General features: G+C 33.2%; 1 protein-coding gene across 5 annotated transcripts in view; it reads left to right on the top strand.

Annotated features, from left to right (window-relative positions):
• EXOC6 (exocyst complex component 6) overlaps positions 1-15,840 on the top strand; it is a 205,165-nt gene that overhangs the window by 94,552 nt on the left and 94,773 nt on the right. For all 5 annotated transcript variants that reach the window (XM_063101916.1, XM_063101918.1, XM_063101919.1 and 2 more), the window contains 4 exons: positions 1,786-1,857; positions 6,195-6,292; positions 10,908-11,013; positions 14,735-14,844. In XM_063101916.1, coding sequence (XP_062957986.1) covers positions 1,786-1,857; positions 6,195-6,292; positions 10,908-11,013; positions 14,735-14,844 — 386 coding nt within the window. The remainder of the gene's footprint in view (positions 1-1,785; positions 1,858-6,194; positions 6,293-10,907; positions 11,014-14,734; positions 14,845-15,840) is intronic.

Genomic DNA, 15,840 nt, shown 5'->3' on the forward strand with positions numbered 1-15,840 from the left:
AACTGTACCTCCATCATTCTCCATTTTTTGGTAATTGCTCAGATTTGGGAGTAGTAATGTCAGGCTTTTGTTTGTCTGTTAATGTCAGGCTGTGATTTTGCAACTGACTGGGGCTTCCCAAGACACTTTTATTCCAGCGTTATAGAAAATGAAGAATTTAGCTGGTCTAATTAGTCTCAACTGACCTCTTCATTAGATTACTGAAAAGTACTGTGAAGAAAGGATTTTTAATTATCATCCCAAAATCTTTGTTTCCAAAATTCCACAAATTCTTTGTTTCCAAAACTCCACCATTAAAGCTCAATAGAACTTGTTTTTCAATGTTTATAATTTGCAGTAATACGCTGCAATTATAAGTTTCTTAAAAATTTGCCATTTTCAAAATTTGAACTCATTTGAAATAATGAACATTTATGTAATGAGATGGTTTTTTTAATGGATGAAAATTAAATGACCAAATATTTTCCTACTGCCTTTTGTGGAAATACAGTAGTTCCTCCTTGTCTAAGGGAAATACCTTCCCCACAGTGGATGCCTGAAACTGGGGATAGTACCAAACCCTATATATGCTGTGTTTTTTCCTATACATATATACCTATGATAAAGTTTAATTTATAAATTAGGAACAGTAAGAGATTAACAACAATAACTAATAATAAAATAGAACAATTATAACAATATACTATAGTAAAAGTTATGTGATTGTGGTCTCTTTCTCTCTCTCAAAATGTCTTATTGTACCGTACTCACGTATTTTTGAACTGCATTTGACCACAAGTAACTGAATCTGGGGAAAGTGAAACCGTGGATAAGGGGAACTACTCTGATAAATATGTTAGTGTTATAAAGACTATTGAAATTAATAATTGTTCAGTGCAGACTTTTCCTTAAGACAGTCTTAGTAGTTTTACCTACTAAGACTTTTACCAGTAAAAGATCCCCATATTTAAAATTTTATAATCTATCATCTATAATAATTTTCTAATTTATAATAACGATTTAAGATATGTTGCTAGCTTATGTGATGTTTAGATTATAAATACATTTTATCAGGAATGTAGATTCTCTTGATTATCTAATGAACTACAAGTTTTATTAACAGTAATAAAGAACAATACATTTTATTGTGGTTTATATTTAGATCAGCTCTGAATATATAAAATTATAGTATGTTTCCTATTAATTTCATGACATAAAATATGAATTCATAACATATTAAATGCAACATATCACATTAAAAATCTTATTAAATGCTGTTAAAGGGACAGAGTGATTTTCACTCCCTTTGAAATCAAGAATTTTCTTTTGGTTAATTACTAAGAAAATACTTGAATTGTCATTTTTATATTGGAAAAAGTAATATATTGTGTCTCTTTTATAAGATGGAGAATAAATAAATGAAAAGGAAAATACATGGTCTGTATATAAACTATTTTCTTAGTTTAAAATATCTAGTTCCGTAAAAATCTAAAGACTTTTAGAAATATAGAAATCATTACTTCAACTGATGTTTAGTGTGTACAGAGTTCAGGAAAATTTTTTTTCATATTATACAGTTATTTTAGATATGTCATGTTATGTTCTCTCCCTACGGATTTATACTGAATAGAGGAAGCCAGCTGTGGATCTAACTCACCAAGATTTTAAATTTACTGTAAGTCTCGCAGGTTAACAGAAGAATGTTCAGGTTCTTATTTCTTAGTTTTTAACAAAATGACTCTTTCATTGTTGTTGTTTTGTATGTTTGTTTCCACTCCCACATCTACGCATCCACCACTCCTTCAGTCTTACTGCACTGATCCTGATCTTGTTCTGGAGCTGAAGAATCTCATTGTAATATTTGCAGATACTTTGCAGGTGGGTGATAACTTAACATTCAATTAATGCTATTTTGAGCACTTAAAAAACATATAAATACAGATCAACCTCATTTATTTTATTGTGGATTAATGGTAGTAAATCAGTAGTAATAAATGTTTACTTAAATATTGGTATTCCCCTATTACTCAGGACTATTTATATCATCTTTCTGATTTGAAGCTTGGACAGAGCTCAGGGAATACTACCATCTTTTTAAATATTGGCCATTCAGTTTGAATAGATAAAGTATTTTTGCAGTTAGAAAAAAGAAAACCCACATCATATAGCACAAAGAATCTTGAACTGAAAATTAGAAGATAGAAGTTCTGCCTTAGGGCAGTGAGCATGGGCTCTGGAATCACGTGGACCCTGGATTTCTGTTCTGCCTGTTGACTGTATGCCTGCAAGTTCTCTAAGGGTTTGAACCACATTTGTGAAAATAAGTTTATTAATTACTAGTTTTCCATTGTTTTGAGTTTTAAATGTGCTACTATATATGAAAACATACGGTTTGAAAGCTATATACACTCATTTCCTTCCTAATTTCAGGTTTATCATGTGTTCTGTGACTGAGCAAATCCCTTTACTTCTTTGAATCTTGTTTTTTCTCTGTTAAAAAATAAGATTAAAACTCGATTTTCTTAAAGATCAGTGTTTTTGTGATTTTCAGTATCTAAGTTTTAAGACTTCTGCCTTGCCCCTCCTGCTTGATCACAGATAATAAAGAATTGACTGCATTTTGTTTTCATGCTTAAATTTATGGGATTTTATGGTTAGAAGTAACTTTTCATGAAATATAGACTAGTATTTTCCAAAGTTGTGATATGAGATAATACTTTAAAAAGGGTTCTGTGGTCAAAAACATTTGGGAAATGCTAAGTGAAATAAAACAGATTTCTCCACTAAAAGCCTTTCTCAGGGCAAATTTATACCATAAGTTTCTAAAAGGGAGATGACTGTTCAGCATTTGCCCTCGAATCTCCCCCCGCTCCTTAGAAAGTCTCTTAGGTCTAGAACTTCATATAATATGCTTTGGGAAATGCCAATTTGAACTATTTGCTTTATCACACGAGTCTTTGCATCCTAGAATAACAGTTGTCTACATTATTCTTAAGCCTAAAGAGAAGATTTCACCAGCTCATTTAGTAAATTATTTTATTGTTTTATATCTTTATTAATTTGTACATTTGTATATATATATCTATATTAATTTGTAGTATTGTAACATCAGAATAATGTAGGGTTTGCTTGTAGTTGCTTTTATAAATTTTCTAATAAATGTATCTGGAATACTGATCTCTGTGCAAGAAAACTTTTGGTAAGTTTAATTTAGGGATGCCTTAATTGTTTAAGTAACCTCAGGGAGTTTTGCTATCCTTAACTACTTAAAGCTTTGCTACTCAAAGTATGATCAAGAGACCAATGGTCAGCAAATTGTTACTAGTTTGCAAATTATTTGTTAGGTTAATAACAAAAAGGAGTTTCTGTAAGAATGTAAATTAATTGTATCATTAAGTACAAAGTTTAGCTCAATTGGCATCTTGCTTCAAGCAAGACTTTCTCGATGTAGTTAGTAGCAGCATTGACTTATATTCTGGTGCAAGCTCCTTATCTCTTTGTAGGCAGTAACAAACAGTTCTTGGATTGGCACTATGAGTACACGGAATCTACAGTCTTTGATATGGTTCCAAGAAACTCTCCAGAGAATCAAAGAAAAGTAAAAGGTAGTATTCAGGTAATGGCAGCATTGTAAAAGCAACAGTGATAGCTGAATACAAGAGTACTTCAAAAAGTTCTTGGAAAGATTTGTATTATCTTTCTGTTTTTCCAAAAAAAATTCTGTTTTTCCATAAACTTTTTGAACGGCCTTTGTAAACCCTTGCAATAATGTCTTTCTAATCTTAATTCTTTAAAATAAGATTGAGGAAGATAAACTAGTCCTTCTGACTTATTTTAAAATTCTGCAGTGCTTTCATTTCACTGAAAATTGACAGGCTCAGTGTTAGGTGGATTTTATACTGAATTAATGAATGCTGGCTTTTAAATTTATACCTATTAATTGAAGAATTGGGGGTATCTTTTCATAAAAACTAATTAAAGAATGTTGCATAATATGTAGTTTTTTAGATTGGCACTTTGCCACCCTAAGGAAATTTTATCTTTTAAAATGTCAGTATTTCATCATTTAAAACAAAGCTGATCAAACAATAAATAAAAAAAGTAACACCAGCATATTTATAGTTCTGCTTATTGCCTATTAGGCAAATAAAAAGTAAACATTTATTGATTCATTCATTAACACTTTTGACTACCCACTATGTGTTAGCAGTTAGTTGATATATAAAATGGTGGAGACATAAAAATCCTTGCCTGCAGGAAATTTGCAGTTTAGTTGTAAACAAGATGTTTAATAAGGCATGCTGATATAGCAATATGTTCAAGAGTTCTGGGCTCACAGCAGATAGAATAACTAACTTTGATTCCAGGAATTGGAGAAAGCTTTCAGAAAGTTGAAATGTGAGCTGGATTTTGAAGGGTGAGTTTAGCAAGTAGATACGAAAGAAAGGGCATTAATGGAAGAGAAAACAGCATGTGTCAACTACGTGATAAAGGTATGGTGTGGTGAATGTAGGACTGAACAGCTTGATGGTGTTAGAAACTGTAGTATATGGGTGTGAGCTGGACAGGGAAAATAGTAATGATAAAACAGATACGGTAGTTTGACCCAGATTGTGGCAGGTCTTGTGGGACTTCAGTAAGGCTTTTGTAGTTTTTAACCAGGGAATGGCATAATCAGATTTGCACTTGTGAGTGGGCATTTTGAGAGTCTGGGCAATAGACTGAGTTGAGAGAGACAGATGGTTGGAATTTCAGTTTAGGAAGCACTTACAATGGTCTAGGCAAGAGATGTTAAGGATCAGAAATAATGCAGCGGCACTGGGAATATTTCTGGAAGAAAGAAAGGTGGGTACATGATGGAAAAGAATGATAGATTTGAAAGTGATTTGTAAAGAAGCTAAACTCAAAAGAATTTGGTGACTGATTAAATGTGTGTGGGGAGGAGTTTAAGTGATTTTCAAGTTTTTCTCTTGATAAACTGTATTGATGATAGAACTATTATCACAGATAGGAAATAGGGAGAACACTGTTTAGTTGGGAGGAAAGGCAGGAAATAAGTTAACTTTAATGTGCTTCCTGGCTGACTGAGTGAAGATGTCTAACAGGTGTTGGAATTAAATATTTGGAATTTAGAGAAGCCTAGATAGATATATAGATTTGCAGTAATTAGAAAAGGCAGTGATTGAAGTCATTCGACTTGAGATTTCCCTAGAGAGCTAGAAGAAAAGATTGAAGCATAGAGATGGAAGTCCAACAAGGAAACTGGAAGTATTGTTCATAGATGTAAAAGGAGAACAAGGAGATTGAGGGGTGTCACAAAATTCAAAGCAGAAGAGTTTCAAGAAGGAGAGGCCAGGTAGAGTGAGATCATTGAATTTTATATTTAGGAGATAATCTGTGACATTGTTGAGAGCAGATTAAATGAAGAGGAGTGGGAGTTAGAGGGGGCAGCTGGTAGGCCACAGAAAATTGAGGGAGGGCTTTTTTGGTCTCTGTTGTTCATAGTTTAAAGATGGGAGACAATTTAGAATGTTTACCTAGCCAAGGGAAAGGAGCCAGTGGAAATGAAAGACATAATGGAGTGAGTAGACAATCCATGGAACAGTTCCTATCAAAGGAGATAGGATCGAGAATAAAGATGAAGAGATAAACCTTGGAGACAATTCTGTGAGGTAAGAGATGTTTGGTCCCGATATGGGTAAGATTTCAATGAGTTTGGAATTGGAAAGGAATAAAGTTTTGGGGAGCATATGTTTGATGGAAGATGTAAATTTTCTCGATATGACAGTCAGTCTTAAACTGAAAATGCAAAAGGAAGCCAGCATGTTTTAGGTATAATCTGTTGCCTTCTTGTATCATATTTATTAGGCACCACTTCCCAAGACACAGTTATGTGGATACTATTCTTGAACTTTTTCTCCAGTCCTGACTTCTAATACTTTTAAAGGCTAACACTAATCCTGACTGAAAAGAAAGAGAAGAAATGGAAAAATTATTACAGCCCCATAAAACTCTTTCCAGAACTTTCTTATCTAATGCAACCTAGTAGAATGTCAAAAGGATATCTTTTTTGTTATACCGTGGTAGTGACATACAATGTGATCTAGTGATCTGTTCCAAATGATTCTCTAGTATTCCCAACATTATTTATAAATTATTTTTACAAATTGACTTGTTTATCTGCCTTTTTTTTTTCTTTCTTTTTTGTATTTTAGGGTTATGGTTTTCCAGTGAACCGACTTTTTGACCTTTTATTTGAAATAAGAGATCAATACAATGAAACACTGCTTAAGAAATGGTCTGGAGTTTTCAGGTTAGTCTAAGCCATGGTGCCTTAATGTAATGAGTAAGTTTGTCAAATTCTCATGTAATTGATTTTGCTTATAGCAATAAAAATGCTTATAATCATTTTTTACTGTGGTAAAATACACATATATATATAATTTATCATTTGAACCATTTTTATACAGTTCAGTGATATTAAGTACAGTCACATTGTTGGCGAACATCACACCATCTATCTCCAGAACTTTCCATCTTCCCAGATAGAAACTCTGTACCCACTTAATAATAACTCCCCATTTACTCCTTCCCCCAGCCCCTGGCAACCACTGTTCTACTTTGTCTCTAAAATTTGACTGCTCTGGGTACCTCATGTAAGTGGAATCGTGCAATATTTGTCCTTCTGTGTCTGGATCATTTCACTTAGCATAATGTCATCAAGGTTCATCCATGTTGTAGCATGTGTCAGAATTTCATTCCTTTTTAAAGCTGAATAATATTTCATTATTATATATATACCACATTTTGTTTATTCATCTGTAAGTAAACATTTAGGTTGTTTCTACTTTTTGGCTATTGTGGGTAATGTTGCTATGAACGTGAGTATACATATATCTATTCGAGTCTCTGCTTTCAAATCTTTTGGATTTATACCTATAAGTTGAATGCTAAATCATGTGGTAAATATATTTTTAATTTTTTCTGGAACTAACATACTGTTTTCCATAGTGGCCACACCATTTATAATCAATTTTTAATGATACTTACTTTTAATTTTACTATCTGTAAGTTTTTTCCAGTAAATGTTTAGATACCTGTAAGGCTTTAAGTGTTCACAGATATTTTGTGTTAGAGACAGAAATTATAGCTTTTAAATTTTGTTTGGGGAAATTGATGTTTTTTTCAAACAGCGTAACTAAATTAAAAAGCTGTTAATTGCTTTAACCAATTGCCTGCGGGGCATGGACTAAAGTATTTTAATATTTATATAACTTTGTACTTGACCTGAAAAGAAAAAATCTGTGCCCTCCCACCCCTTTTTAATTACTAAAAGCTTTCCTTCCTTCCTTTCTTGTTCTCTCTTTTTTTGTCTCTTTCTCTCTTTTTCTCTTTGGAAAAAAAAGCCAATTTTGAGATCTTACATCTAGATTACTCAAAATATAATATAAATAACATGTTGATAATATTTGATGATATTAAAATAAAATATGTTACGTGATTTAATACCAGCTTGGCACTTACCTCATCAGTTTTCAAAACTATGGAAGCTGACCTTGTGAATACTTAATAGAAATATTTTTTAAATGCCTAAGTGGCTCACAAGGTGATACACTTCTATTGAAATCAACTAAATAAATTCTTAATTGAGCTTTTTGTATTAACATTCTTTAAGAGTAATAATGTAAGGATGCCATCCCACATGGATAAATGACAATCCTGATGAGTCATATATAACTATCGTCAATATTTTACATTATTTAAAAAATAGAGGTAGTGCTTATTGATAGAGGTGGTAATCTATAACATACGATGGTACTTCAAAAAGTTAATGGATGGGCCGAGCCCGTGGTGCACTCAGTAGAGTGCAGCGCTGGGAGCGTGGTGACGCTCCCGCCGTGGGTTCGGATCCTATATAGGAATGACCGGTGCACTCACTGGCTGAGTGCCGGTCACGAAAATGACAACAACAACAACAACAACAACAACAACAACAACAAAAAAGTTAATGGAAAGATTAGTATTATCTTTTAATTCTATTTTCCTGTGAATTTTTTGAAGTACCCTCATATACGAGCGGCCTTCGAAAGTTCATGAAAATATTCATATTATCTTTTAATTCCATTTTTCCATGAACTTTTGAAGTATCCTCGTATGCTGTGATATAATGTGATATACCTTTATTTATATAAAACCTTACAGAGTTGATGTTATTTTCTTGGCCTCTTCAGGAGGGTGTATAAATTTTTACAGTTATCAATAGATTGAACAGGGCCAGCTCTTCGCTCTTATCCATCTTAAGACTTCTAGTAGTGAGATTGCTCCCCAAGATTGGGGAAACCATGAGGTGTTGTTTTCTCTCTGGGAAGCTAATGGGTTCGTTCAGATAGAGATAGGATTAACTTTATCCTCCATAGTAGTAGTGGTGGAGAAGAAATGATAGCATGTCAGTTGTAATACATAATTCCCAAATATATTTTGATTTCTGCTTTCAACACTCTTCTAGATCATGCTTTTTGCCTAAATTTTAAAGTGGCAGAATTTAAGCTTTGCTTTTCCCTTACCTGTGTTTTCAAATATTTTACTAGTAATCACATGACAACCTAACAATTAAATAGAGGAAAAAATAAAAGTTATCGGTACTGAATAATTAAAACTTGGCTACAGCCATGATAAAATTTATAACCTGCTACTGTATTTTGTTTGTGTGTGGTCTCTCTCACTGTATTGTGAGCACCAATGTTTTATTTATTTTTATATTCTTTTTTGTATACAAGAGCTTTTATTCATTTATTATTTTAATTGACATAATAATTGTATATATTTATGGGGTACATGTGGTGTATGGGAATGGTTAAATCAAGCTAATTAACATATCTATCAACTCACATGCTTATTTTTCTGTGGTGCAAACATTAAAATCTACTCTCCTAGCAATTTTGAAATATACATTAACTATTATTAACTGTTGTCACCTTGCTGTGCAGTGCATCTAAGAAATTTATTCCTCTTGCAAGGGTTCAGATCTCCATACTGGCCCAACCACAAAAACAAAACAAAACAAAAAACCTTATTCCTCCTGTCTAACTCAAACTTTATACCCTTTGACCAACATCTCACCATTCCTGCCCCCCCACTGCACCACCTTCTGGAAACCATCATTCTACTCTCTACTTCTGTGAGTTCAACTTTTTAAGATTCTGCATGTAAGTGAGATCATGGAGTATTTGTCTTTCTGTGCCTAGCATATTTCACTTACCATAATGTCTTCGAGGTTCATCAGTGTTGTTGCAAATAACAGAATTTCTTTTTTTAAAGCTAAATAGTATTCCATCCTGTATATATACCACATTTTCTTTATCCATTGATGGACACTTTGATTGGTTGCATATCTTGAATTGTGAATAATGCTGCAGTGAACATGGGAATGCAGATATCTCTTTGATATACTGATTTCAGTTCCTTTGGACATATAACTAGAAATGGGATTACCATATCATTTGGTAGTTCTGTTTTTAGTTTTTTTGAAAAAACTCCTTGCTATTTTCCATAATGGCTGTACTAATTTTTGTCCACCAACAGTGTACAAGAGTTCCCTTTCTCCACATCCTCGCTAATACTTTTGTCTCTTTTATGATAGCCATTCTGACAGATGTGAGGTGATATCTCGTGTTTTTAATTTGCATTTGGCAGATGATTAGTGATGTAGAACATTTTTTCATATACCTCTTGGCCACTTGTATGTCTTCTTTTAAGGCATGTTTATTCAGATTCTTTGCCCATTTTTTAATTGAGTTACTTGTTTTCTTGCTATTGAGTTGAGTCCTTATGTATTTTGGATATTAATGCCTTATCAGATGTACCAGATGTATACCAACAAATATTTTCTCTCAATCCATAGATTATTTCTTCATTCTTTTAATTATTTCCTGTGCTGTGCAGAAGCCTTTAAGTTTGATGCAGTCCTATTTGTCTACTTTTGCTTTTGTTACCTGTGTTTTTGGGGTCATATCCAAAAATCATTGTCCAGACCAGTGTTGTGGAGTTATTTTTATATTCTTGTTTATATAGTATAAACAAATATAGTGCCTTGCACAGAGTAGGAGCTCAATATGTGTTTATATAAGTTGGTTCTGTAAACAGGTAACTTCAAGACTGCATTATCATTTTCAGAATTTTAATGTGCCATTCATTAAATTATCTCTCCTTGCATAGTTACTGGTTCTCTGGCATTTCATAGAGTAATTTATGGTCTTCTAGTTGTTTCTTTCCCTGTAACTTGCCTTTTAGCCTTTATTTTTAAACACTATTAGAATGAAATAGAATTAGAATGAAGTGGAAGCTTCCTACTGTATTTTATCTTAACTACTTTGTGTGCCACCATGATTTATAAACCTGTTTATTTCCAGTCTCATCAAAACCCCTGAACAAATTTACAAACCAGGTATCCATGCACTACCCAAACCGTATCCTTCTCTTGTATTCTTTACCTAGGCAAATGCCTCTGATGAGATGAGGTATACACCATTTTTCCATTTGCCCTGTCTAGAAATCACAGATTCATCATGATACACTTACCCTCACAATGTCATTTAATTTTTAGGTCCTATGTATTCTACTTCTTAAAAGCTGTTAATTATGCTACTGTCTTTCTGACCCCACTATTAGACTAGACTAGAAATCTAAAACTGAAATGCTAAGAGGATGTAAAACAAACTAGAAGAAAGAGGAGATTGCACATGAATTTTGAAGATGAGACTTATTTGATGTTGAATTTTAGAATTCTGGATGGGTAGGCAGTATTTTCCTTTTTGGATTTTCAATTGACAAATAAAAAATGCTTCTGTAATAGTTGGGTTTTTAAGGTATTGTCTTAACACTGTAATGATATGGTTTATAATAAGTTTTCAATTCTCCTTTCTTAACAGGGACATTTTTGAAGAAGATAATTATAGCCCCATCCCTGTTGTCAATGAAGAAGAATATAAAATAGTCATCAGTAAATTTCCCTTTCAAGATTCAGAGCTGGAAAAGGTACAGACTAGTTTTTAACTCAAGAATTTTCTTAAAAATAAATTCATACTATTTATTACTACATAAAGTTAACCTGACACTATAAGGAAGAATGGCTTCTTTGGGGGCAATGTTTTTGTTGTGTTAGTGCTGCTTTTTCTATTTTGATGAAGAAGGGAATTTCCTGGGTGTACTAGAAGTAGTTGTCTCAAATGTTAGGTGGATTCCCAGGGCAGGTGTTACTAACGTTGGGTGGATTCCAAATTAGATGTAGTAAATGTCAAGTAGATTACAGCAATAAGGATATATTCTAGGGGAAGAGAGGAGAATTTCTTTGAAATGTCCATCACTTTGGAAGATCTTATTTTGTAGCTTTTTAAAAGAAGTATACTTCTTCAAAAAGTTCATCTTGGTTAAGTAAGAGATGTTTGAAGGCAATAGCTACCTGTAGATTTTTTCCCGAGGTAGGAATATATATTTTTGGAGTCAAGATGTCTGAACAAAAGACAGGGTAGAGAAAGGAAGTAGACCAGCATGTAGGATATTCTAGGAATGCACACGTGCACACGTGTGTGTACAGACACAAATATACACACATATACCTCTCCCGTATCTCTAGGTAGAATCAGATCTCATGAGAAAAGAATGTCGTATTTCTTGTAACTGTCACCTTTTTTATTCTCTTTATTCTTGTTTTTTCTCCTTACTCTTCTTTATTATTTTTCCAACTCTTTATAATTTAGTCCTTTTCTATGTTTTTATTCTTTCAGAATGAGCAATACTAAAATCTGAGTTGTGTGAATTGTGACTGTAAATTTTTATTTTATATTGTTATACATAAACTAAGCATATTATGTGGAATAGTCACTAAGTGTGGAACCAAGTAATTAAATATGTAGCTTTTAGATTATAGCTAACACTGCTGTTGCATGTACCTAATATGTACAAAAGACCATAATAATTGTAATAATTCTATATTTTTTGAAACTCTAATCAAAGTTGTCCTTGTCAAGGAATATTACCAGAATGTTCTCCATCTCATGGCTTGTTTTTTTTTGTTTGTTTTCATTTCTGGTAATGCGTTTGTTTAGGCTGTAGCATCTGTATAAGGAGCACTGGACTAGGTCTGGATTCACATGCTAGCTCTGCTTGTGCTTATTATGGGCAAGTGACTGATCCTATTTGGGCATTTGTGCCTCATCTGTCAAATGAGGAGATTGAACTAAGTAATCTCTGATGTCCCCTCCAGTATGGGTTTATAATTAAAAGGAAGTTTAACTTTGCTTGTAGGGAGCTTCCAGTATATGCAGTACCTCTAAGGGTTGAGTACCTTAGAAGCTGTATTCATTGGTCCATATATTACTCATTATTAAAAAGAACTACTGTTAATAAGGCAAAACCACATGGAAAATTTAAATATGACAACTTGAAAATGAGTAACATAAATTATTTAGTAACAGTCTCTTGGTCATGTGTGTATACTTATTTTTTTTTTCCTATTTAAGTATAATTTTTAATTAAAACTATTAGAAAAGATATAAAAGTATCTCTCAACTAATGAGTTATTTTCAGAATGAATCATGAATGAGAAAGGAATATGACTGAACATACATGCAAAAATATTCTGTCCTTTTGCACATAGGTATGCTAATTTGACTAGAACAATTTGGCTAAAATGAGAACATATTCATATTCTGTCTTTAATGTCATTAAAATAAATTCTAAAAGCTTCTGTAATTCTCAGTTACTGTTAGGTTCATTTTTCTGTAAAGCATAAAGTGGAGGTGAGTTAGTATTTACATTGTTATCAGGTATTTCTTAAAAATAGTAACTCTTTACTTGATTTTTGTTCTATTCTTCATTGATTCTCTAAATTTGGAATGGATTGAACCAACCAGTTGTGGAAAGACATGGCTCTCTATGAATGTTTTCACTACCAGCTATTTCCTTTTGCTGGAGGTACCTTAGTATACATTTGCTCATTCAAGTATTTGTAATCTACCTACTGTGTACCAAACACTGTGCTGTGTGCTAGATTTCCAGTCTCTGTTCTCAAGGAGCTTATAGTCAGGTGAAGGTAGATAAAATAAACAGGAAATTACAATTCACAGGAGTTGGCACTACTCCAGATACAGGAAGCAGCATGCAATAAGGATGTAATTCTATAGTATGAAGAACAGTGTTAATGCTGTATAAGAGGTGAAGATCAAGAAATGTGATTGGAGAAATAGAATTTCTTTTTCTATAAAGGCCATGATGCCTTTATAGACAGTGTTAGAGAATTTAACCGTTATCCTGAGGGCTATGAGAAGCCACCAGAGGGTTTTAAGCAGTAAAAATATAATCAGATTTGTGCTTTAGGAAGATCTCTCTGTCTAACATGTAGAGAATGAATTGGAGAAGAGTAAGACTTGTAGCGGGAGACCAGTTGGAGATTTTTGTAGTTATCCTGATGGGAGAGGTTGGTGACCTGAATAGGAGTTATAGTCATGGAAGTTGATTTAAGAGGTGTTTAGAAGGTAGGAACAATAGGAGTTGGTGATTATTTGCATATGGATAGGAGAGATAAAGGGGTCTGGTATAATAACCAAGTTTCTGCCTTGGATGGTGGTAGCATTCACTATGATAGGAAAGAGGAACAGGGAGATCTCCAATGGGTAGTTAGATAAATGGATTTGGAACTTCAAGAGGAAGATTTGGTCTTGGATTGGTAGATAGGGAGATATTGGTACTCTTATGGTGATTGAAATTATGAGATCATCCAAGGAAATGATATGTAGTAAGAAAAGAAGATTTCAGATAGAACCCTAGGCATAGCAATAATTAAAGGATGGCTAGGGGAAGAGAAATAGAGCAAGTAGAGAAATAGGAAGAAAACCAATATGGGGCAGGATACCAAGGAAGGAAAGATCATTTAAGAACTAGGAGGGGGCCAACTTTGTCAGATGCTTCAAAGAAGTCAGGAAGCATGAGAATTGGAAAAGTCCACTGGATTTAACAACGATGAGATCATCAGTCACCTTGGTGAGGTACTTTCACTGATGTAATAAGCTTGCAATGAATGTCAATAGAAGTGTACATTAGACTTCATGAAGTATAAATGAGGGGCTTTGTGTAAAAATCTTGGAGGGAGTTTACCTTTTGGAGACTGAGAATTTTCAAATGGCCAGTGGCTGATAAAGCAGTTTCACCAAGAAGTACACTATAAATCATTGGTTGCACAGCAGTGTTTGATAGTGTAGTGGATCAGAAAGCTTCTGTAAGGTATTTTAGGAGTTATGGAATAAACTGAATATCTTCTTGAATTGGCATAAAGCCTTCACTGAAGGTAAGTGAAGGGAGTCTTAGAATTATTTGATGACTCTGAGCTAGGAAGCTGGCCTATAACTTTCATAGCTGCCCTGACTCTTATATTACGGATACAGAGAAGTAGACAGCTAGGCATGTCCTGCAGAATGCTTATCATCAGAACACACTGGAGTTATTGATATGTGCTTTCTCTGGAAGTCTAATAATATGATTTAAGATAATGTGATTTAAGAAGTGAGTTAAATGCTGCATTTTTTTTCAGAAATATTTTGATTTTTAAATTATCAAAAATAATGTAGAAATATATCAGAGTTTTTGTTGCAGGTATATAAAATAAATTCAAATGTGAAATCGATTTAATTTTTATATTTTTGGGTGACTAGAATTTTTTTTCTAAGATTTCAGAAGCAATATTAATTATCTCTTTCTACAGCAATCTTTCCCAAAGAAACTCCCAATGTCTCAGTCAGTGCCTCATATTTACATTCAAGTTAAAGAATTTATTTACGCCAGCCTTAAATTTTCAGAGTCACTACACCGGAGGTAAGTTTACTAAAAGGAAATGTGTCTTTATCATTACTGTTTTTATGAAACATTAACACTTTATTTTCATGCCGTGACTCTTTAATGGATTGTTATCTCATTGGAAAGGCTTACATATTTTGGTGACATTTAGGGTTAAGTTGCTATAAATCTGATATTGTCTTTTTTTACTTTTCATTATGTAAATCTTGAAATGCACGTGAAAGTAGAGATAATTTGATAGGGAATTTCTGTGTTCTCAGCATCTAGATTTAACAGTAATAAATATTCTGCCATATATTCTTTATCTTTTGATGAAGTATTTTAAAGCAAATTTTAGAAATAATCACCTTTTACCCCTAAACACTTCAGTATGTGTTTCTAAAAACAATGAGGACATTTTATTATTTAACCACATTTAATTAAATTAATGTGATTCCATGATATCAACTCCCCTGTGCATATTGATATTCTCTCCTCAAAATGTCTTTTTAAAGTTGGTATGTTTGAATCAGGGTCCAAACAATGTCCACACCTTGCATTTGCTGTTAAATTTGTTTCAACAATGTCCCGTTTTTACCTATGACATTGACTATGATATTGTCAACAGTTTTATTTTTTTTCCAAATAATCTTGAAGTGAGGATTCAGATGGAATTAATAGAATAAATAAGGAATGCTATAGCAAATAGACATTATACTCAGTACTAGAGAGTAGTACAACAGCTGTTGATAGCTATAGCCAACTTTATTTTATAGGCAAGAAAATAACAATTTATCTGGTGTGATAAACGTAATACCCTGCATTTATGGAGATAGGATCCCTGTTTGCTGATAAGGAAAGGGCTCCAAGAGGCTACATCATTTATTCAGAATGATCCAGCTAGTTACTTTGAGAACCAGAATTAAAGAGCAGGTCTTTTGACTGCCCTGTCAGTGAAAGTGCCAGGCACCGTGTCTGGCATATAAGGAACGATCAGTTAATGGTAGCAGAACATTAATCATTATGCTACATCTT

This window comes from Cynocephalus volans, chromosome 7 (assembly GCF_027409185.1).
Source record: "Cynocephalus volans isolate mCynVol1 chromosome 7, mCynVol1.pri, whole genome shotgun sequence".
NCBI lineage: Eukaryota > Metazoa > Chordata > Mammalia > Dermoptera > Cynocephalidae > Cynocephalus > Cynocephalus volans.